The sequence below is a fragment of the Halichoeres trimaculatus genome, unplaced genomic scaffold (assembly GCF_033239565.1).
Source record: "Halichoeres trimaculatus isolate MK-OKI-2021-1 unplaced genomic scaffold, fHalTri1.1 fHalTri1_scaffold_9, whole genome shotgun sequence".
NCBI classification, from domain to species: domain Eukaryota; kingdom Metazoa; phylum Chordata; class Actinopteri; order Labriformes; family Labridae; genus Halichoeres; species Halichoeres trimaculatus.
This window is the reverse complement of record NW_027437188.1, coordinates 32,659,748-32,681,989: the sequence shown is the minus strand read 5'-3', so window position 1 is coordinate 32,681,989 and position 22,242 is coordinate 32,659,748. Positions and strand designations below refer to the sequence as shown.

General features: G+C 42.6%; 2 protein-coding genes across 4 annotated transcripts in view; one reads left to right on the top strand and one right to left on the bottom strand.

The window, feature by feature from the left end:
• LOC141797581 (cyclin-dependent kinase-like 1) overlaps positions 1-22,242 on the top strand; it is a 53,234-nt gene that overhangs the window by 20,085 nt on the left and 10,907 nt on the right. The window contains exons 1-2 of one of the 3 annotated variants that reach the window (XM_074679093.1): positions 21,376-21,458; positions 21,972-22,153. In XM_074679093.1, coding sequence (XP_074535194.1) covers positions 21,986-22,153 — 168 coding nt within the window. In that variant the 5' untranslated portion in view covers positions 21,376-21,458; positions 21,972-21,985. Of the gene's footprint in view, positions 1-21,375; positions 21,796-21,971; positions 22,154-22,242 lie in introns of those variants that run through there. The other 2 variants (XM_074679091.1, XM_074679092.1) reach the window with 2 other exon arrangements.
• Positions 199-19,050, bottom strand: tgfb1a (transforming growth factor, beta 1a). The gene is made up of 6 exons (XM_074680306.1): positions 16,942-19,050; positions 5,999-6,283; positions 5,682-5,916; positions 5,134-5,284; positions 1,445-1,555; positions 199-1,339 (listed from the first exon to the last, which is right to left on the bottom strand). Exons 1-6 carry the CDS (start codon positions 17,270-17,272, stop codon positions 1,292-1,294), a joined length of 1,161 nt encoding a protein of 386 aa, XP_074536407.1. The 5' UTR covers positions 17,273-19,050; the 3' UTR covers positions 199-1,291.

Genomic DNA, 22,242 nt, shown 5'->3' with positions numbered 1-22,242 from the left:
GTATCCCAGCTTTTGCCCCTTGCGCAAAATGTTTTCTCCCCTTGCTGTAATTAAAATGCAAACACACACACACACACACGCACATTCATGCACTGACAAGTGAAATACACGCAACATCCACCTCCACATCCCGGCTCTCTCTGTGGAAACATTTTATGTTTTCATTCGGCTCTTAAGAAATCTTCCACTCTGATGTGATAATTTAACGTTGATGTTTATTTTAAATTTTTAATATTTACAAAAGCAAATTTAAAAAATATAAGTGCACTATGAAAAAATTACAATAGGCTGTCAAAATGTGAATGGTTTAGTCCTAAAACAAACAAACAGAAGCTGGATTCATTTTGGAGTTGTGCAAAAAGCATCACACTTCAAAGTATTAAAGTTTCTATGGCAAACAAGAGGAAAAGAAAGGACATGAAATGTGTGTTTGAAGTCTGAATGGCTTCCTTTAAACCAACACCACAACCACATCCCCTGACCCACACCACCTCCAACAACAGGCCGGCTGTGAATCCCGAGTTGGAGAAAAACACGGTGTCATCACTCTCACAAACACTGATATTACTCACGGCTTTGGCAGCACGGGCGGTTTCATAAGGACGAGCTGACATTCAGTTATTAACACAAACACAGCGACAAGAAGGCATTGTATAAATCAGGTGGGTTGAAAAACAAACAGAGCACGTAAAACTGACGGACGGTTCCTGTGAAATGTGTCTCACTCAGCTGCAAACTCCAGCCTCTGGGCTCGGAGGGAGTTCCCGCTCGGACTGTCCCTGCGGTCGTCTCCTTTATGGTGTTACTCTCTCCAAAAACACCTGGGTATTATCTCCAGGAAAACCCCAACAACCACTTAGCACCTTTAACTATGACCTCTCCAGGGAGATGATGTGGAAAACAAAAATGCCCCTGACAATCATCGCATGTGGAAAAAGTCTTCCTCGGTTCAGGTCATTTGGTCCTTGAGTCCTTTGTCCTCATTTACACATTTAAAAACATATAAACCGCTTCCTTATGAATCTGCCCCTCCAACAAATAAGTTAATTCATCTCAAGACAGATAATTTTACTACAGCGTGGAAAAATCTGTACAAAATATGATCTACAATATCTATTTAAAGAAGTTCATGGTTTGATGCGTCCACCTCAAAGTTCCCGCTGACTTTAAATACTCCTCCACGTCATTTCGTCCTCTTTTTTTTTCTCCGCGACTTTCTCCTCTCCGTGGCCCCAAACATCTCGTCCATGTATGTTTGAGGCGAGGCCGAGCGATGTGCCGGGTTGTAATTTTAGCTACACTTGCAGGACTTCACGATCATATTGGACAGCTGCTCCACCTGCGAGTGAAAACCAACAGTAACGTGATACATCTTATGAGAGTGTTGCTCTCAAGTCAAACATTTCACCTCAGGATGAAGGTCACTCGGCTGTGGGATAAATACCTTGTGTTGCCGGCCCACGTAGTAAAGGATTGGCAGCGGATCCAGCGCCTGGGGAACGCAGCAGGGCTGGGCAGAGGCTCCCGGGTTGTGATGCTTATACAAGGCCAAAATCTGTAAACAATTATATGAGGCAAAGCTTGAGCACAGAGAAACTTCATTTCCAACATGACATGAGCCAAAGCAAGTCGGGAACCCACGGGACGAACAAGTTACATAACCAAAGTGCTGCACTTAAAGTCGAGTTAACAGCCACACAGTCGTGTTTCTCAAACAGCCTTTCTATTTCTCATGTTTGATTTATTCTTAAACATACACTCACCGGCCACTTTATTAGGCACACCTGTCCAACTGCTCGTTAACACAAATTTCTAATCAGCCAATCACATGGCACCAACTTGATGGGCATGTAGACATGGTCAAGATGATCTGCTGCAGTTCAAACCGAGCATCAGAATGAGGAAGAAAAGTGATTTAAGGGACTTTGAACGTGGCATGGTTGTTGATGCCAGAGGTCAGAGGAGAATGGACAGACTGGTTGGAGCTGATAGAAAGGAAACAGTAACTCAAATAACCACTGGTTACAACCGAGGTCTGCAGAAGAGCATCTCTGAACACACAACACGTCCAACCTTGAGGCAGATGGGCTACAGCAGCAGAAGACCACACCGGGTGACCCTCCTGTCAGCTAAGAACAGGAAACTGAGGCTACAATTCACACAGCAACACCAAAACTGGACAATAGAAGATTGGAAAAACGTTGCCTGGTCTGATGAGTCTGGATTTCTGCTCCACATTCAGATGGTAGGGTCAGAATTTGGCGTCAACAACATGAAAGCATGGATCCATCCTGCCTTGTATCAACGGTTCAGGCTGCTGCTGCTGGTGTAATGGTGTGGGGGAGATTTTCTTGGCTCACTTTGGGCCCCTTTGTACCAACTGAGCATGGTTTAAAGTCCACAGCCTACCTGAGTATTGTTGCTGACCATGTCCATCCCTTTATGAGCACAGTGTACCCATCTTCTGATGGCTACTTCCAGCAGGATAACGCTCCATGTCATAAAGCTGGAATCATCTCAGACTGCTTTCTTCAACATGACAATGAGTTCCCTGTACTCAAATGTCCTCCACAGTCCCCAGATCTCAATCCAATAGAGCACCTTTGGGATGTGGTGGAACGGGAGATTCTCATCATGGATGTTCAGCTGACAAATCTGCAGCAACTGTGTGATGCTATCATGTTAATATGAACCAAACTCTCTGAGGAATGTTTCCAATACCTTGTTGAATCTATGCCACCAAGGATTAAGGCAGTTCTGACGGTTAAAGGGGGTCCAACCCGGTACTAGCAAGGTATTCCTAGTAAAGTGGCCGGTGAGTGTAGATTTTTGATTAAAGCATTTTTTTTTTTTATCGCTAACAACAACTCATATTCCTCCATCATCATTTTTGCTAAAACATGAACTTTTCATTTTGTATTAACCGCTGAAGTTCCTTTCCCTCTGATAAAACATGAAATAAGCTTCAGATTTATTTTGTAGTGGCCTTACCTAAAGTGAAACTAATTTTAAGCATTGTCCCCAATATTACTTTTTCTGAAATAGTGTGACAGCACAGCCTCCAAACAACGGATGAATTTTTTTTAATCTTTCTCATAATTGCACAAGCTCCTGTGATGTGCTAATAGTGGATGCTGATTCTGCAATAACTCTGCAACAACTGAAGTTGTGGTTAATCCAAGCCGCAACCAGAATCATGAGGCAATGTGGAAGTGCTGAAAACCGCAGTTCCTTGACTGTCCACTTGAGGCTGACTCCCTAAGAACCAGAAACCACATAAACATCAAACCAAAAAAGACGATTTTTACAGCAGATGTAAACGTGTTTACCTAATTTCTTTATCAGCACACACTGTACAGGGAGTTCATTTTTTTCTAACTTTGCAGTTCCGATTGATATTAAGAAGATGAGTTCATCCAATCAGGTTACACAGATAGTTTTCACCCATAGACCATGGGTATCCAATAGGTAGCTTAGCTTAGCTTAACAAGCAAATGTAAAGAATGAGGAAGAAAACAGAGGTGTGGACTCGAGTCACATGACCAAGACTCAAGTCAGACTTAAGTCACGATTTTAATGACTTTGGACTTGATTTAACAATATCATCAAAGACTTATAACTGGACTTGGACTTTGACATCATTGACACGGACTTAAGTCTGATGACTTGAAAATACTTGTGTTTTATTTCAAGAAAGGATGTGCTGAATAAAATCTGCCCTAAAGTATTCATAACGGCTATTCTGTCATTTCAGGACAACAAACTTTCCCACAGGACTTGCCTCATTGAATGCATCGAATAACATCCAATCAGGTTTGACAACCTACAGATACCTGTTGTGGTATAAAGCTTTGGCCAGCTTTAGCTTAGCACCCATTTTATGTTTTTTATCCCCTTGTCTTTACTTGAGACTTGACTCAAGACTTGATTGACTTGCTCCCACCTCAGGGAGAAAATACAAAGAGTTGATGCAAATTCTACTTACTGCAGCTCGGACTAGCTAATGTCCCCTCCTCAACCCTACAGAGGCTATCAGCCAATCACATTTGTGTTTATGACTCCATCCCCTGCCCTAATGAGCAGTAGCCTGTGTGTGGACTCAGAAGCTGGGGACTGTTTTGTTATCGTTACAAATTTGGATTTTATTTTACTTGCAAAGGTAGTGTACTGTTTGGAGATTAACAATGAGTAAAGCAGGTCCATTGTAAAGAAAAAGGCCCTGGTAGACGGCATCCACTGTCAAGATCAGCTGATGGCTCAGGGACTCCTGTGTCCGCCTCCTATGGGAAAATTGCATTCAAAGCGGGCTATTTAGCTTTAGCTCCGCCTCCTTCCTGCTTCCTCTGCTGGCATTTGGCATCAATATATTCATGTCCATTGCTCTGCTCTGTCTGGGTTTTTATTTTTGCTGCTGCGCTGCCTGCTTTTGCCGCTCAGGATGTCTCATGATAAGCAGGAAGGTTAGGGGAGGGCAGGGAGTCCCAGAACAGAACCATCCCGCCAAATTAAACTGTGCAAGTTAATAAAGACTATTTTGACTGAAATGTACACAATAAACAAATACATAAATAAGAGGTCTGGAAGAAGCGTGTGGCTTGTTTTATTGTGTGAAAGTAGCTCTCAGCCTAAAAATGGTTGGAGACCCCCTGCCATAGACTGTATGATAAATGGACCTAGTCTGTGATGTCACTCATCTGTTTCTGATAGTGAGTTTTGAAGCAAATCGTCAGCTGTGGTCAGATTGGAAATGAGGCGGGCTTTGAACCTCCTCAGTAACAGCTACAGGCTGAGCTCTGCCTCTGATTGGACGGACTCATCATCTGAATATCTTAGAAAATATGTTTCTAAAAGTTGTAAAAGTTGTCTGTTTAGGCTTGGTGTGTATGTGGTTTCTGGTCTTTCTGTAACCAGCCTCAAGTAGACCGTCAAAGAACTTCTGTTTTTAACACTTCCACATAAGTTTCATTTCTCACAGCTGAGGATCGAACCTTTCCTGGTAGTTTTTTTTCTTCCAAGCCTGACTTAAGTGTTTTACAACATGGGCTACATGCTTCATTTGTTCATCCAAAAAAACTTCATTCGCCCTCCAACATGTGATAGTCTCAGCCTGAGCTCCAGATGCTTTCATCGTACCTGAGAATATTTGTTTTCAGCGTTCCAGATGTAGGTGCAGGACCCCATGCAGTAGTTAGCGTGATAGCCTGTTGGTTTGTGTATCCACTTCCAGCCCAGATCTTTCCTGAAGTCGATGTATAAGCTCCGCACACAGCACGACTCTGTCTGCCTGCAAGTGAGGAAACAGAATACACAGTTTTTAAGAGTCATTAAATCAAACATCCTTTCAAAAGAGGGTGTACTGTGTTAGTACCAAAACTTCACCAAAAATAGAAACATCCCTGAAATGTTTATCTGTTGAGCTGCTTTCCAGAAGACCTCCATGATTTACTCTGTTTACCCCGATGAAAGTCTGCTGAGAATCAAAACCTGTCCCCTATAAGCCAGAGACTGTTCTCCGAGCAGAGGATGTGGTTTAAAGTTTGGCGTCTGACTTTCCGGGACATTAAATCTGTTAGCTCTTGATGGCTTGAGCTCACTTTGTAGGTGGAAGATTTATTTTGTACATGAGGGTGGCTGAACCAGAGGTATAAGGTGTTCAATCTAGAGTCGTCATATTTGCTTACGCTGTGCAGGTATCCTTGGTGTCCGTTGATCGTTTCTTGCGGGACGTGAGGTGGCTGCTTGTGTTTTGAGGGATGGACATGGTCAGGATGTACGGTGGCTGCTGTGTCATCGTTTTTATCATTCCTATGTCGCTCCTGTCGTTGGTGGTCCCGGAGATGGCAAAATTGAAGCCGGTGTCAGTCGTGGTCTGGCTGCACTCGCAAAACAGACGTAGCTGGAAACCCTGCTCCTCCTCTGGTGAGACAAAGAATTACAACATTTCAAAAATACTCTGTTGTTAATCTGCTGATCAATCACTTAAGATCAATGGTCTTACCGCTTCCTTTGAGCCATTCCTGCAGAATCTCTGTGACGTCGAAGGACAGCCATTTGTCTCTCAGCTGGTTGGTGATGAAGCGGGAGGAATGATAGCGAGCTGTGGTTCCCAGACCCTTGTACAGCTCCACCCTCTGCTCATCAGCGATATTGGTTTGCTTGATGAGCATCCGTAGCTCTGCGTTGGTCAGCAGGCGATAGTCCCCGACACTTTGCCGGATCTCAGAGATGTTGAAGAACATGGGGATGTTTTTGGACTGCTTGTGGATCTCTGTGTTGTTTGTACCTGTGAGTTGAAAACAAGGCGATTAGGAGAGTCCATCGAACCAGTGTAGGCCATATAATCTTGTACAGAAGCTATCCTTCTATCTGCCAGATAAACACACATCAACCCTGAACACAGCATGTGACTAGATTAAAATGCTAAATTACATCAATTATTATAAAAATAAAAAGCTCCACTGTCCACCATTACAAAAAAATAAATCCAAGAAATCATTTTCAGCAGAGAAAAAACATAGATCTGTTTTCTCTCTGCTAAACTTAGCCAGCCGACATAGCGCCATCAAAAGGGCTTTCAGAGTACTAGTGCAGATTGATATATGTTCTCCCAGAAAAATCTGACCTGCCCATAAATACTAAGAAGTAGCAATTAGAAATAACCAAAGATGTACCTTACTGGAGTAAAAATTTGGGGTGTCTCCTACCCCTTACTTTTTCAGCCAAATATCTCTACTTTCTACTCCGCACATTTTAAAAATAGCCTTGTGACAGGTTGTCATCGTTCCAAAAAGACACACACCAAAAAAAAGTAAAGCCTATCCTAAAATCTCTGAAATTGTGCCATCTGGAAAGAGTAAATTTGATTGTGGATGGATGAGATGAACATATTACCATTCCAACACCCTGTTGGTGTGTAGGCAATCCACCACACCTTCACACTTCAGCAAGGACATAACAGACGTATGTAGCATAGTATGAAGATGTCCGTGGCAGAGGCTCAGGAGGAGGATGAACTATATGAACTATAGGAGACTAAGCTTTTGACCTCAATGGCATTTCCCCCCTCTTTAAGTTTTACTTTTATACTTTGAAACCAGTACTTCTACACTTTTACTTAAGTAAAAAGCTTGAGTTGATACTTCAACTTCTTCAAAAGTCTTTTAAAATCCTAGTATCTATACTTCTACTTGAGTAATGAATGTGAATATGTTTGACACCTCTGGAAATAACCAATTTAAGTACATTTTAAATTGTGGATAATGTGGATGTTTAATCAAGGTCTGTTTATTAAGAAAAAAGGATCATCACAATGTGAAAAAACAATCATTGAACATATATATTTTTTTGTTCAAACCCAAAACCCACCCTCAACCCCAGCCAGCCAGACAAAGTAATAATAATAATATAAACATTTATAGCGCTACGTCTTTTGCCTCTACACCTTCAAAATAGGTAAGAAAATGTTTCCAAATACCATAAAATTTTTGGACAGAACCTTTTAGTGTGTGTCTTATCTTTTCTAATTTAATGTAATACATAACATCTCTGACCCAAAGACCATAAACAGATGGGTGTACATCCTTCCAATTCAACAAAATTCTCCTACTAGCCAAAAGTGCACTAAAAGAAATTAAACTACCTTGTGCTTTTGATAAACTATTATCCAAAGTCACTCCAAATATTGCAATGAACGGGCAAGGACTTAGGGCAAAACCACATATTTTAGAAAAAGTATCAAAAATATTTTTCCAAAAATTCTGCAATTTCGAACAGGTCCAGAACATATGTAATAACGAGGCTGGTTCTTCTCTACAGCGGTCACATGTAGGGTCAAAATACTGTGGATGTTTAGGGTGTATTCACACCTTGATCGTTTGGGGCAGTTGTTCCAAAACAGTGAGCAGTCCCCCCGAAAGTCCGGTTTCTTTGGGCGTATGTGAACACAGCAATCGCGCTTGGGACTAAACCAAAGTGGGTTGCCAAAAATAGGTGGTCTCGCTTCCTCGAGCCCTGTAGCGGTTCCTGTGTAGTGAGAACACAAACGCCCCAGCAACTGGCACAACTGACTCATAACTGTGGCTCACACTGTAGTGATGGGGGCAGTAATGAGCCCGGTTGACAACTGCACAGTCAAAACAGTAGAAGAAGAATGAGTAGAAGAATCAACAAAGGCAGAAGAAGAAGTAGAGAAGCCTGAGTCGTAGGCTTACGTGGAACAGCGAGGTAATAAAATGCCTCATTGAAAAAACTGCACCTGTTGTTCGTATAACGCACACTGGTACATGATCCAGATAAACGCTATGATGCAAACTGGCTACACACGTTGATGCTCCATGGCAGGTAAGAACATAAATGAATGAACGAAGATAAGAAAACTCCCCGCCTTCGGGGTATGATTTCTGACCAGTGTGAGAAAAAATCGATCGCATGTGACATTTGTTTACAACTTTGAACCGCAAGAGACTTTTGCCTTGTGAACACAAACAAACCAAGTGACAACCCCTACAATTGTCTCATTTTTGCCCCTGAATCAGAACACAGTAAACAAGCCACAGGTGTAAATACACCCTTAGATCAACATGTCAGTTCCCTTGATTCCCATCCTAATGACGATCCTCTCCGCGTTCATGTTGGGCTGTAAAACCTCAAACATGTTGACTCCTTGTCTAGCTCTGCTCATTATGTCGGTTTGTCGCTGAAGTCAAGCTAAATATGATTTGGTTTGACACAGTTTGTTTTATTTTGAAAGTCACTAGCTGTTTTTAGGTAGTGCACAACTTCCTGTCCCTGCGTTGAATTAAGCTTCGGCATCCGTCAAAAACATAGACTGTTTATAGAGTGGACAGGCTCCGCCATTAACCATTGTACGGTTTTGAGCAATTTTGCAGCAATTGCAGCCAGAGTCTGTGCAGTAGAGACAATGAGGGATTCTGGGACAATCTGAGTGGAGCTGGGTGACAAAAAATAATAATATTTTTTTTCTTTCAAGAGTCTAATCACTTCTTGACTCTACCTCCTGACATATTTTACAATCCCTGAAAAAAATACACAAGAACAGCAGCTGTTTATTATCATTAAACGTGACGTAAAGCCTCGTTTTTAACCTTGTATAACTACTGAAAACAAAACTTTCCAGAAAAAAAGGGGACTTGAATACAAAAAAGCCAAATCTTATCTTCAAATCACCACAACAATCGAACAGAGATTGTTGAGAAACAATTCTTTGAGGACAATTAATTTTTTAAAGTTTGACCACAGCCCATCTGGAATGACTGGAGAGCTGGATTTTTTGACCTATACTGTAGCCAGCCACCAGGGGGACCAGTTTTTGTGGAGACCTCACTTCAAGTCAAGCAAGTGGGTGTCCTTTTTTTTTTTTTTTTTTTTACAGTCTATGGTCAAAAATAGGGTTGTTACGTATACGCTGCATCTTGCCGGAGCAGGGACTCAGCCAGGCCACTACAGAGTGGATCGAGTGTGAGTTGACATTTTGACTTGAATAGAAACCTTTCTGATCTGGTGCTGTAAAAGCCAGCCGGACCACAGATACATCTGGTGTATTTGAGCCATAACCAGCTTCTTTTTTTACTTCTTTTTTAAAAAATCATCTCTCAAACCTTCAGTCTCTGGTCAGTCTGAAGTCATGGGTGTTCCAGTGTGTGTGAAAGAATCAAGGCAGGGACCAAAAGTTACCCCTCACATACTTTTCTGGGTTCAACCTGGTCAGATGTGTTTTATATTTCAAGTTTTCCTCCATTTGTCTTCTTGTTTGTTTTTTTTCATACCAGACATGTTGCACTGCTCTCTCTTGCATTTGACGTCAAACCTTTGGACGCAAAATCGCAGCAACTCATGAGGCATCATGAGGCAAGACGGCACGTGAACGGACATGCAGGTGAACTAGTAACTTTCTCTCACCTTGTGCCAAAAATGAATAAATATAAGTCTTTTTGAAAACAAAAGCCTAATTTTATAACTTTAGATTCCTGGAAAAGTAGTTCAAAAAAATCATCTCTGTCTTATTACGTTCTCTGTTTGTGACTTTTCATAATTAAAAAGGTCTTCATCAACATTATGACATTTCGTAATACCAACTTGAACAATGTTGCTCAATGATCCCAACAACAGCCAGACATCGATCGATTCCAGCTGCTTGTTTGTTTTCGTACAGTATCCCTGCCCATATTTGCAACGTTTTGTTCCTGAGCGTGCCCATGTCATGAGAACATGAACCCTTGCAGAGCATGATGGAAAACAGAGCCAAGCTACTGGAGGCTTATGGTTATAAATCTGCCCGTTACAAAGGATTAAGTCAGACGCAGACGTGCACAGATAAGAGATGGTCCAGCTCTGAACAGTGCAGCTTTCAAAAGGATAAATGCAAAGAAGCAGCAAAGTGAAGAATGTGCTCATGAATAAAACTCACAGTTGTGAGCGGTGGGAGGATGTGAGTGGGGGTTGCAGAGAAATTGGAGATGTGTATGAATGGATCCTGGGTCTGGCCTGTTTCCAAACCTTCTGCCTCAGCCTGCCAGAGCCGGGATTCTCCGGCTCACAAGTCCAGGAATTACTCCCTGACAGCCTCGCATACTTGAGCTGCATAGTTGATCTGGGCTGTACCAGGATCTTCCGTAGCGCTGCTGCTTGTGTATCACATACCACTATCACCATCTGTGCTGCTGCATAGGTAGAGTTTCACCCGCCGTGGGGAAGCCAAACTGAAACTGAAAAGAGCTGGTGTGGAGTGCAAAGGGAAATGAGATGACATTTTACTGGACCCACCCAGGGCTGAGTGAAACGTGTGGTTGTAGGAGCATGAATGGAAACGCGGAGCATCACAACAGCGTACAGTATGAGAGAAAGAGGTGAACTGGGAAGCTCAAACCAAGCACGGGAAGTCATCTTCTCAGGCTCGTCCAGGCAGTTTAAGATAAATGTGTTAAGGGTTAGAGAAGTGTTTACGAAACAGGAAATCAAGTCAGTTCCCCAAGAGGCATATTGGCTTTAGCTGTATAATCACAGAGAAGCCTATTCTTCATTTCTCCTTTCTAATGAACACAGCTTGTTTCAGGAAGAATCAAAGTGCGACACTAACAAACGAAGTTTCAACACGCTACTCAGTGGGAAAAGGTTTTTGTCTCCCGGATAGGTGTGCAGATAGCACCCCAGCCTGTGTACTGACATGGGTGTGGGGGGGATTTGTGTGTTGAATCAGGTAAGCCCGGGCCAGCTGTTGTGACAGGTAGGGAGACAGCTCTGTAATTACCAGTGGGAGGACCCAGATTCCAGCAACAGGCTAAATACCTGCCTCCTTCATACGCTCAGCACCACCCTCCCACAGCCCACTCGTCTCACTTCTCCCCCACACACACTGTCCAGTCTCAGCTAGGTAGTCCCAGCTCCATCTTAGGTACAATTATTCCAGACCTGGTTTTAATCCTGAATGGAGCAAAGTGGAGGAAAGCATTTCCTCTGTAAACACGCTGAGTTAAAACTTGGAGTCATACCACGTTAAATAGGAGAGGTGAGTTTATGTGTTTCCAAGGAAAGGGATGTAGCAGTTTACTGGCTGCAGGAATTCACCGCACAATTATCATGATGGAGACTATTAGGGTCTGCACACAAGTATGCATCCCAGTAGGCTGCTGTGGGGTCTCAGGAAAGTGTGATTCAAACAATAAAAGAGCCACAAAGTGAAGTAACGAGGAGGGTTGTTAATGAATATGAAAATAAAAACACTCTCTGGTTACATTCTGTTATAATTACACTGTTTACTGGAGTCTCCCACCAGTGGTGTCCGCAGGGGCTGAGGAGGCAGTTGCCCCTTCTCGTGACACAATTGTTATAAAAAGTGAAGTGCCCTCTTGGGAGCCAAACAGTACAGGCCCAAACACACTCGAAAGTGCCCTCTAGGGCCTTGGTTTTCAAAGTGGGGGGCACCAGGAGGCACTGGGGGGCTCAGAAAATTTTAAAAAACAGAATCTGTAAACTATCATAGTCGTTGGATTCTCAAGTTTCCGATTGTACTTCGTATGACAGCTGCAACTTCAGCATGACACTATCATGATCCGTGTCGACCTGACTTGAGCCTGTTATTAAGCTGTCTAATAAACTGAACTGAACTCTCAGGCTTTTCCCCGGTCCAACTCCTGGCTACATGTAAGAAAGGAGTAAACATTCTTATAGTTGACATTTCTTTATATATTTTGAAGCATAGTCTGTTGGTTTCCAAAAGGGGTCCCCAAAGTTTGGGAAGCCCTGTTCTAGGGAACCAATGTGTGCTCAAGTGCCCTCCTGGGGGCCAAAACCTGCAATAAAGTGCCCTCTTAGGACAAGAACATACACTAAGGCCCCTTTCACACAACAATGTTTCATCCAAAAATGCAGTGAAAAAAACCTGTTTACACAGAAACGCTGAGAGACTGAAATCCTGTAGTAAGCGTGCCAGGCCTGTAGTTGGCGAGATAACTGTCGATAACTGTAGATCTTCACCATAGACTATATAAAACATGGACATAGTCTCCCCGACATCACCCATCTGTTTCTGAAACGGAAAATGAAGCACATTGGCTATAGCGGCCATATTTGTAGCGGCAAGGGTTTCGCATACAGCCATAGGGCGCCTGTCCGTCATGTGACCTTGAGCTGTGCCTCTGACTGGGCGAGCTTGCAATCTTAATATCCTCTGAACGGCTGAATTACAAAAAAAATTCACCCCCCGTACGGTGGGTGCTGATAGTAAAATTAGGGATTCAGACAGGAGACGTTTTTTTGAACCAGGCTGTAAAAAGGTTAATTTCTGCTTTGAAAACAGCTTTTTTTGGCTTGGTGTGTTTGTGACTTCCGTTTTTTTTGAGCAGCCTCAAGCGGACACTCGAGAAACAGCAGATTTTAGCACTTCCACATTGTCTCATATTCTTAGACCGGAGGTTGCCGCTTGATTTCCACTGAGGTAGAGCTATGGTGTGTTGGTGAATGCTAAGTGCAGAAGTAGATCAACAAATGTAAATTTTGTTGAAAGACAGTCTGCAGATTCAGCAACACAAGCGCAACATGGAAGTCCCCAAAAATCGTAACAATGGTACAGTTGTACTGTTGTATGTGCTTGTGCAAAGCAGAGTGTGACGTCAGCGTTTCCACTGAAAACACCAGCTCACTGTTTACATAGCAATGGTGTCAGAAACTTCAGAAAAATCCCACTCTAGAGACTGTTTTCAAACTGGGCTGGGCTAAAACACCGAAACGTAGCAATATACTTTTGCATTTCACCCTAAAACTCTTGTCGCGTAAACAGCCTCTAAGTTGCCCACTTGGGAGCCAAAATGTGCGCTAAAGTGCTAAAACGCTAGCTTTGGAGCCAGATAGCACAATACAAAAGTAATCCGAAGTGCTCTTTTGAGAGGCAAAAGAATGCTAAAGGGCACTCTTTGGAGCCAGTAAACACAAGCCAACATCAAGTGCCCTCTTGGGAACCAAAATTGGTGCCAAATGCCAGCTTTTGAACCAATGTTAAGTGTCCTTTTGAGAGCCAAATCTTGCACTACAGTGCCCTCCTGGTTGGCAAGTACACAAAACTGCCCCCTTGGCTGGTTAAAACTGCGGATGTACTGATACCCATCCTGGTACCAGGTAGCGGTATCGGTGCCTCTCAAAGCTGGATCGGTATTGGTGGTAAGGGCCCAATCCATGGTGCCACCAAGGCAACCAGCTCTAAGCCTTTTTGTTTACTGGCACTCTTGGCTAGTTGATTTGAAATGTTACCTTTGATGCACTTTCTTTGTTTTTTGCTGCGTTACCAGTCTACAGGGTATAAAAGTTTACATTTAAAAAAAACTTGGGCACATTCTGAAGACTTGTTTTGCTGGTAAACATTTCAATATCTTACAGTTTCAATAAATATTAACTTCAGTACTTCCATAACTTCATTTTTTGCCTTTTACCAAAAATGTTTGCAGTCTTATCCCACAGTGAGACATGCAGGTTATTGTTTAATACTGGTATCAGATCGATATCAATATTGGTTGATACCCAAAGCCCAGGTCTTGGTATCGACATTGGAACCAGAAAAGTTGGTTGGTGCATCCCTAGTTAAAACATGATAAACTGCCCTCCCAGGTTGCAAAAGCGTTGACTTTATAGCCCTAAAGTGCAAAAATGCAGAGCATAGTTCCCTCTTCAATGGGAAAATTCACGCTATGTTTTTGTTTCTTTTTCGCCCCACCTTTTAAAAAGTCTGTGCACAGCACCGTCTCCTACACACACATTGGGTTTTTTTTGCAATAATTGCTTAAGAGTTCATGCTAGGCCGGCACAAGCCCACTTGGCGTTCATCCTTTCCAAGTGTGTGGAGGGTGAGTCTGTTTAAGGAGCTGTGCTCAGAGTTAAAGACGGCCAATGATTCTCTTCGCTCACATTCCAAAGAGGTAGGAAACACATGCTCCCCATGGGCACTGCCTGCACCGGACCTGAGTCACTCAAGATCTCTGTGGCCATCAGCCTGCCTTCCTTCCTGCCAAGCTGCCCCGTCACAAACATGCTGCAGACACGCTGATAATACGCTCAGGAAGCCCAGCAGGGAGAGGAGCGAGAGGAAAGGAGACAGAGGAGAGGCTGAAACTTAGAGGAGCAAGAGAGATGATGAAGAAGTGACAGGACAAGCACGGGAGAACCCAATACTCAGATTACAGGAAACCCCCGATCCCTGAGGGACAGCTGGAGAGAGAAAATGAAAGAGAGGGGGTGAAAGAGTGCATTTCATGTCCTCTATCATCTCATTTTTCCTCCTGTTCTCAGCTTTTCATGTAAGCACAACACAACCATCCCTGCCCTTCATTTTAAAAGTCCTTTGTTCTGGTTTTTGGTCGGCACACTCCTGAGGAAGGTCCATCCTCTCATGTGTTTCTTTTGAAGTGGGTAAAGGAGGTAAGGCGAGGATGCCTGCCTGACAGGATGATGAGTATGAACATGTAAGGAACAATAGAGCAAAGAAACCCACCAGAAAAAAAAAATCTGTTTATCATAACAGTTTGGGAGTCGTTGCACAATTACAGCCAAAATCCATTTGGCTGAACAAACAGCATATGCAAGCTAGCCAAACAAACCGTGCTAATAAAGCAGTAAAAATGCCATGGATACCACGAAAGCAACACTGAGCATCAGGCCAGATGCAGAGCGCAGTTCTGCTAACAAGCAACGCCTGTGATCTCTGAACTCCGGGAGTTGCCTGAAGATGTTGGGAGGAGATCAGAGGAGGTGCAGATGTTGGGAGAATTTATGGACAAGATGAGAAATAACACCAAGCATCAGGCGAATGCTCAATTTGGGATGTGGCCAACATGTTTGTCCATGAGGGTGAGTGCTTCAAGGGTCATTTATGCTAAAATGTAGCACAGCAACAAGATGAAGGATTAAAGACCTGCTTCTTCCAGCACATCCCATGGATCTTTGAGTAGTTTTTCAAAGGCCCTGTTGACACGACATCTGTGTTTACATGGAAATGCTTAGGGACTGAAAATGCTGTAGTAAGCATGCCAGGCCTGTAGATGGCTCTATAACTGTCTTGCCCAGAAACCGCTTTTGGTAGATCTACACCAAAGCAGAGTTTGGCTGATCATCTGGTGTATTGGCGAATGCTAGGTGCAGAAGCACAGACCGTGTAACTAATGGACGTAGTCACCCGTCTGTTTCTGGAACTGACTTTTGAAGCAGATCAGCTATCACGACCAAACTGGAGTACAGCCATAGGGCACATGCCAGTCACGTGAGCTGAGCTGTGCCTCTGAGTGGGCAAACTCACAATCCTAATATCATGAGAACTGCCGAGTAAGAAAAAATTTGACCCTGTACAGTATAGAGCCAGACCGATTAATCTGCGATTATGCCTGTCACCGATTAATCAACATCGGCCAAAATGTAGCCGATTATAAAAAATTTTGCTCCACGTCGTGAAAGATGCTTTTTTGTGAGATAAACAGAGATAAATGGTACTATTATTTCACACGTCCACCATTATCTAATGTAAGACTATAGAGCAACATTTTAATGTCGTGTAAGTTGCTCTTTGTGTGTTTACAGTTTGACTTTTTTTTTACTTACTGTGTTTAAAGTTTGACTTATTTATTTAAGGTGTTTACAGTTTGACTTTTTTATTTATTATTGTGTTTACAACTTGTTCTTATTTATCATTGGTTAACACTACAGTTCTTATGTTGACAGTTTTATAATTTAATTTCCTTGTTTAATTTAATAGTGTTCTGTCTCTGTCTTGAATCATATGGGTATTATAATAATTTGTGTTCATAAACAATATATATCCTGTGTATATCAATGAATTTATTATATTTATCAGCCGATATATTGGATATCGGCTTTTTTTTGCCCCCCAGTATCAGCATCGGCCCCAAAAATCTAATATCGGTCGGGCTCTAGTACAGTGTGTGCAGAAAGCAAATTAGCCATTCGGACAGGAGACATTTTTGGACCCAGGCTGTAAATAGGTCAATTTCTGCTTTGAAAACAGTTTCTTTTGGCTTGATGTGTCTGTGACTTCCTGTACTTCCAGAGCCAGCCTCAAGTGGACACTCGAGAAACAGCAGATTTTAGCACTTCCGTTTTGTATTGGCATATTTTTACACTGGAGGTTGCAATTTGGGTGAGAGCGAAGCGTGAGGTCAGCAATCCCAATGAAAACGCCTGTTTAGTGTTTATACTGCAACGGTGGTGTCAGCAACTTCAGAAAAATTCCACTCTGGAGGCTGTTTTCAAAAGTTTGCGTTTTAGGTTGGCTAATTGCGAGGCCGAAACGCGACAATACTTTTGCGTTTACCCTAAAACTGTCGGACCCTAAGTGCCTATAACTGTAAGAGCATAAATCTCTCTCAAACCAGTAGTGTCTTTCATGTCTCTGTGCATAAAGGTGATGTTGTGTTCTCTGGTACTTACTGGTCATGTTGAACTTGTGCAGCACCTTGGCGAAGTACTCCTCCTCCTCTTGTTCAGTGGAGATGTCAGTCTGGACCTCGGTCTGCTGCTCCTTCAGCATCTCCTTGGTGCTGTTGTAGAGCGACAGCAAGGTGCTGGGGATGTCGTCGTCCTCTCCGGTCTGATCCGGCGTTGGCTCCTTTGGCAAACGCAGCTTACTGAGAATCTGGCTCCTGATGGCTTCGATCCGCTTCTTCTTCACCATCTCCAGGTCCAGTGTCTTACACGTGGACATCCCGCTCACACTGCCCACCGTGTACACCGCCATGAGCATCAGGAACACCAGCTTCATGGTGCCAACCTGTCAGTGTACAAGCCCTGCTCCTCTCTGCAAATCCTCCTTCACCTTTCCTTCACAGCCTGCCTCGGACAGGGGACGCTCAGTGAGCTGTGAATCACTCAATGGAGAGGTGTTGGTGACGCAAGGTGTTTACACACGGCAGAACAATTAAAGCAGTGTGGAGAGTCCGGGGGTTTGGGAGTGCTGGTGGCTCTGCTGTAGAAAGCACCTAACACTTGAGTCCTCTTTGCATGGAGACAGGTGGAGAGAGTCCCAGTGGGCAGACAGACGTGGAAAGATGAGCCAGCCTCTGACTCAGCCTCACAGGTAACACAATGACGTCTCAGATGCTTAAAGTGAAGCTGTCAAAAGCTAACAGAGTACAGAGACAGCGCCCTCAGGAGACCTCTCTTAACACTCCAAAACAAACGACTAACACCAAAAAACTCTGCAGACCTGGATCTGTTCCCACGCACCAACCTGGACTTAATGATTTCAAGCCTCCACCCCACAAGATTAAATCATAATCGTACTTAATACAAGTATATATCTGCCTCCACGTGTCAGCTGTATTGCTCACCAGGCAGTCTCTTTTTACATGCCCTCAGGGAATAATGTGGAGCGAGTTTGTAACACTCAGCGAAATGAAGAGCAGAGCTGGCAGAGCTCGACTCCACTAATATCTGACTCTGAGGCTGATCAGCTGATTTAGCTTTCTGTCTATCTGAGCCTCAAGGACTCCTCGCTTCACATTCAGGACTGTATGTGGTGTCAAATAAGCCTTCTTTAAACGTCTCTGAGGAAGAGGAAAAATGCAGCTAACGTCCTGAGTGCTAAGTGGAAGAAAATGGCCTTCCTATTTCTGTTTTTGAAGTTTGATCAGATGACCTCCGGCTTCCTTTACAGCTCAGATAAAACTCTCGGGGGTTTAGAGTCGCTCCAAAGTGTTTGGACAGAAAGAATGATGCCTTATTGTACGCCAGACACAACTCTATGCACAAAGGCACCAAGATATAAACCCAGAGGAAAACATCTGATAAGATTATCTTGTAAGTCTTCACCCTGACTACCTCTTTTTTAGAAATAACAACATGTGATCTGCTTTCAACACTTCCAGCTTATTCCTTCTTTAACTTCATCCTCTAACTCAGAGATATGAGAACTCTGAGGGATGCTGTCAGAAGATAAAATCACAGCTAAATTCTCCTTCTGTCAATCAAACTCTGTCCTCCAGTAAGTAAAGTGTGACACACCTTCTCCTTAAAGGAGCGTAGCATCCAGAAACAGCAGCAGCAGCAGGAGCAGAAGTCTTGGGTAGCTCACGCTGTGGTGGGAATCAGACAGAAGTCGTTTCTGTTTGTCCATCCATTGGTTTCCAGCCTCCCTTTTTGATGTCCTCTAACACAACTCCCCCTTCACACTTGTGTTTAACTCGCCGTCTCTCCGCCTTTCTCCCTGAGCGCTCCTTCTCCTCTGGTGCTTGTCAGAGCTTGCTGGTGACAAAGTGATTTGTGGGAGCTCCGAGCTAACTTTTCTTTCTCTCTGCCTCACTCCCCCTTCTTTTTTTTTTCTGGTTCCTGTTGCTTGTCTAATAGAGCGAGGAGTTCTCCGCCCAGGAAATGAGGGTAACGGCTGCAGTGTAAAACATCTGCTGTTTAACAGAGCTCTGCTGCCTGCCCTCTGTCCACATCAGGAAGCCAAGAGCTGAACATGCTGAATAGCTGTCTTTAGACGCAGCAGCTCTCTCACACACTTACCCCGGCCTGTCTGACACTGAGGCTGTGATGACTGACATGTCAACAAACCATGCAACACGCCAAAGTCTCACCAAAGTGACAGCCAGGTTTACCTGGTGGCTGTGAGGGTCGTGGAGCCTTGAGACTGTGAAAGTAGAGCAGTGCCAGAGCTAACAGCAGGCCAGGACTGTGGTGTGCTGTGTCCCAGGTCGGGGTTTGTGTATTTTCAAAAGCAAGGCCAGACTTAAACAAACTTGTGATGGTTTCATTTTGTCTCTGTCTGAGGGATGAATCAACAGGGAAGTTAACCACTGAACATTTAGACAGAACAGTCAAGGGAATTTTTAGCTTTTTGCCCCTGACATGTTTCCACTGAATGTCTGTTATCTTTTACTCAATGAGACAATTGTTAAGTACGAGCTATTCAATAACACAGCAGGTTTCGTTGACATTTATGATGAGGAAACAAAAGTCAAAAAATCCCCTGATATATGAGCAGTGACAAGAGAAACAACAGAAACTCTAACAAAGACTATTATTCCTCCTAAAGACTTAACTCAGTATTATCTCTGATCAAAGTTGATGATAAGAGATCAGTGAGGGTATTTTTTAAATGTCAGCAACTCTCTCTGTAACTTGTTGCTTTGCATTACCATAGATGAGTGTACACTGACACCTAGTGGTGTAACATTAATAGTAACATTTAAATGTCTGTTTTACTGAGTCTGTACACACACATGTGCTAAACCATCATAGAAAGAGCATTTATGGACAAAGAAATGATGCCATCAAAAATAACTCAACTTCCTCCGCTGCTTTTTGTCCATTAAAAGTCAAACATCTTTTTTAGACTCCCTTTTTAAAAACTGTCAGAGTGAGACATCTGGTGTCTGAGAGGACAATAGAAACTTAAGGTGATTATTGTATCAAAACAGTTGTCCTATGGATCAAGATTCAAATTATAATTGCATTAAAAAGCAGAAATGAAAACCTCTAGTGTAAGTAACATCGACATCTAGTGGACGAATTTGCTTACTGCAGTATTCTCTTCACTGCTTCTATCAAAACCATCATATCAAAACAAAATATTAACACTTTTTGTCAAGGGAAAAATAATGCCACATTTCTTATTGCAAGTGTAGTTTTACCTATAATTCTAAATACAAATATTTGTACAGATTGTATAGCTCCCACATTAACAGACAACTATTTTGTACATGTGTTCATCTTATTCTAGTGTCTATATCCGTATTCTATATTCTGTACGCAAACACCTTTCTTATCATTATTTTTTTATACTTATTTAATGTATTTTAAAGTGTTCCCACCATCAGAACGGGGGAAATTCACTGTAATGTAAAAACTACACGGTAATAATTCTGTTTCTGAGTTTGCTGGTCTGCAAGCAGTGGTACATTATTTTAAGGGCAGGGAAAAGACAAAAAAACACCATGGTCTTGCAACTGAAGAGGGCACTGAGTACTGCTTTAATATATTTTTTTTCTAAGTGTTTTTTTTTAACCCCAAGAGAGCAGTTTAGTGTGTGTTTGCCTCCCAAGAAAGCCCTTAAGCATGCAATTTAGCTCCAAACAGGGCATTTTAGCTTGCATTTTGATTGACTTATTGATGAATTTTGCTAATGCTGCTGTGGTACAAAAGGTTAAGGTGGCCAAGAGGTACTGGCAAAGTGTGTGTGGCGTTGTGACTGATGGGTTGGACTTCAATGGAACAGGATAAGGACCACTGAAAATAAAAAAAAAAGCCTACTTACAGTTTTTTTCTTATCACTATTTGTTTCTGAGAAAAAAAAACTCAGAATTCTTACTTTAGTCTCAGAATTCAGACTTTTATTCAGAAAAAAAATAGTAACAAAAAAATCGTACTTTTCCATCATTTTCTTTTTATCTTTTTCCATCAGGACAGGAACTTTCTAGAAAACATTACCCATCTTCAATGATTTGGAAAGCAGTGATTGGACTAAATCTTGTTTTTTTTCTTTTCTTATTATAACCTAATATTTGACAGAACTTCATTAATATCTTCATACCTGAACATTTTTCAGTATTGTTTAACGTGTTTGACCATTCTGTGAATAAAACTGTTAGACAAATATTTCCTTGAACATAAAACGTTCATTTTTAGCATAGCCTATAGACTATTCGTTTGGTTATGGTTGTTAATGCTATGTTAGCTAGGTTGCTAATGTGAATTCTACCTGTTCTCCCAAAGCCAACGACCAGTATTGAGTTAATTCAGCAAGAAACATGGATAAAAAGGTTGCCCAACCGTTTTATTTCAACATTACTTTTTAAGTAACCGCCAATAATCAGACGTGGTGTCGAAGCACGTTCTCCGTTTCCACGGTAACAGCGCATGTGTATTCCAGTACGTGTTCTAACTTCCGCAGCCAGCTTTGTGAATTGATATCCCAGAGTGTGAGGTTTCTGCGCACTTTCTGAAGGGTAAGTTAGACGTCGAAAGGCAGGCTCGTCCAGTCTATGTGTCTGAAAATAGGATTAATCTTTGAGACATAGTAAATTTAAAATGTAGACTTACGTAAAGTAGCGGATAGTGCTGAAAAAGGACGATAACAACCAGAGGACGTTACCAAGGCAGCGAGAACGCACTGGACGAGGAGACGGAGTAGCTGCTAGTAGAGACAGGAGACTTTATGAATCAGGCTTTAGTGGACTGAGGCAGTTTCTATGTGGACTTAGAAGTAGCTTCGAGGACTTTTAATGGACTTACATCATCTGCTGACTCGCTGCTGACTTGTAAATGAAGACCCTTTCTGGACAGGTGAGTGTTGTAACCTCTAATATTGTGTGTGGTTCGCATTTATCTGCAAGTTTTCTCCCATGTCTTCAACCTTTCAAGAGAAACAAAGCCTTTCAAACAGCTGAAGAAACTGAAAACTCAGGAGAAAACACATTTCATATGAAGTAAGTTTGTGATAATGTCCCTTCCTTCCACAGATCTCATCAGAACCATGGAGAAATATGAAAAGCTGGCCAAAATTGGTGAGGGCTCCTATGGTGTGGTGTTCAAATGCAGACACAGAGACACCGGGCAGATAGTCGCCATCAAGAAGTTTGTGGAGTCTGAAGATGACCCTGTAATCAAGAAGATTGCAATGAGAGAAATACGCATGCTGAAGGTGAGAAGAGATTAGTATTACCTGATAGTATCAAGTTTGCTCACATCTAACACCACATGAGTACACGTGCACTTACAAAGCTGTGCATG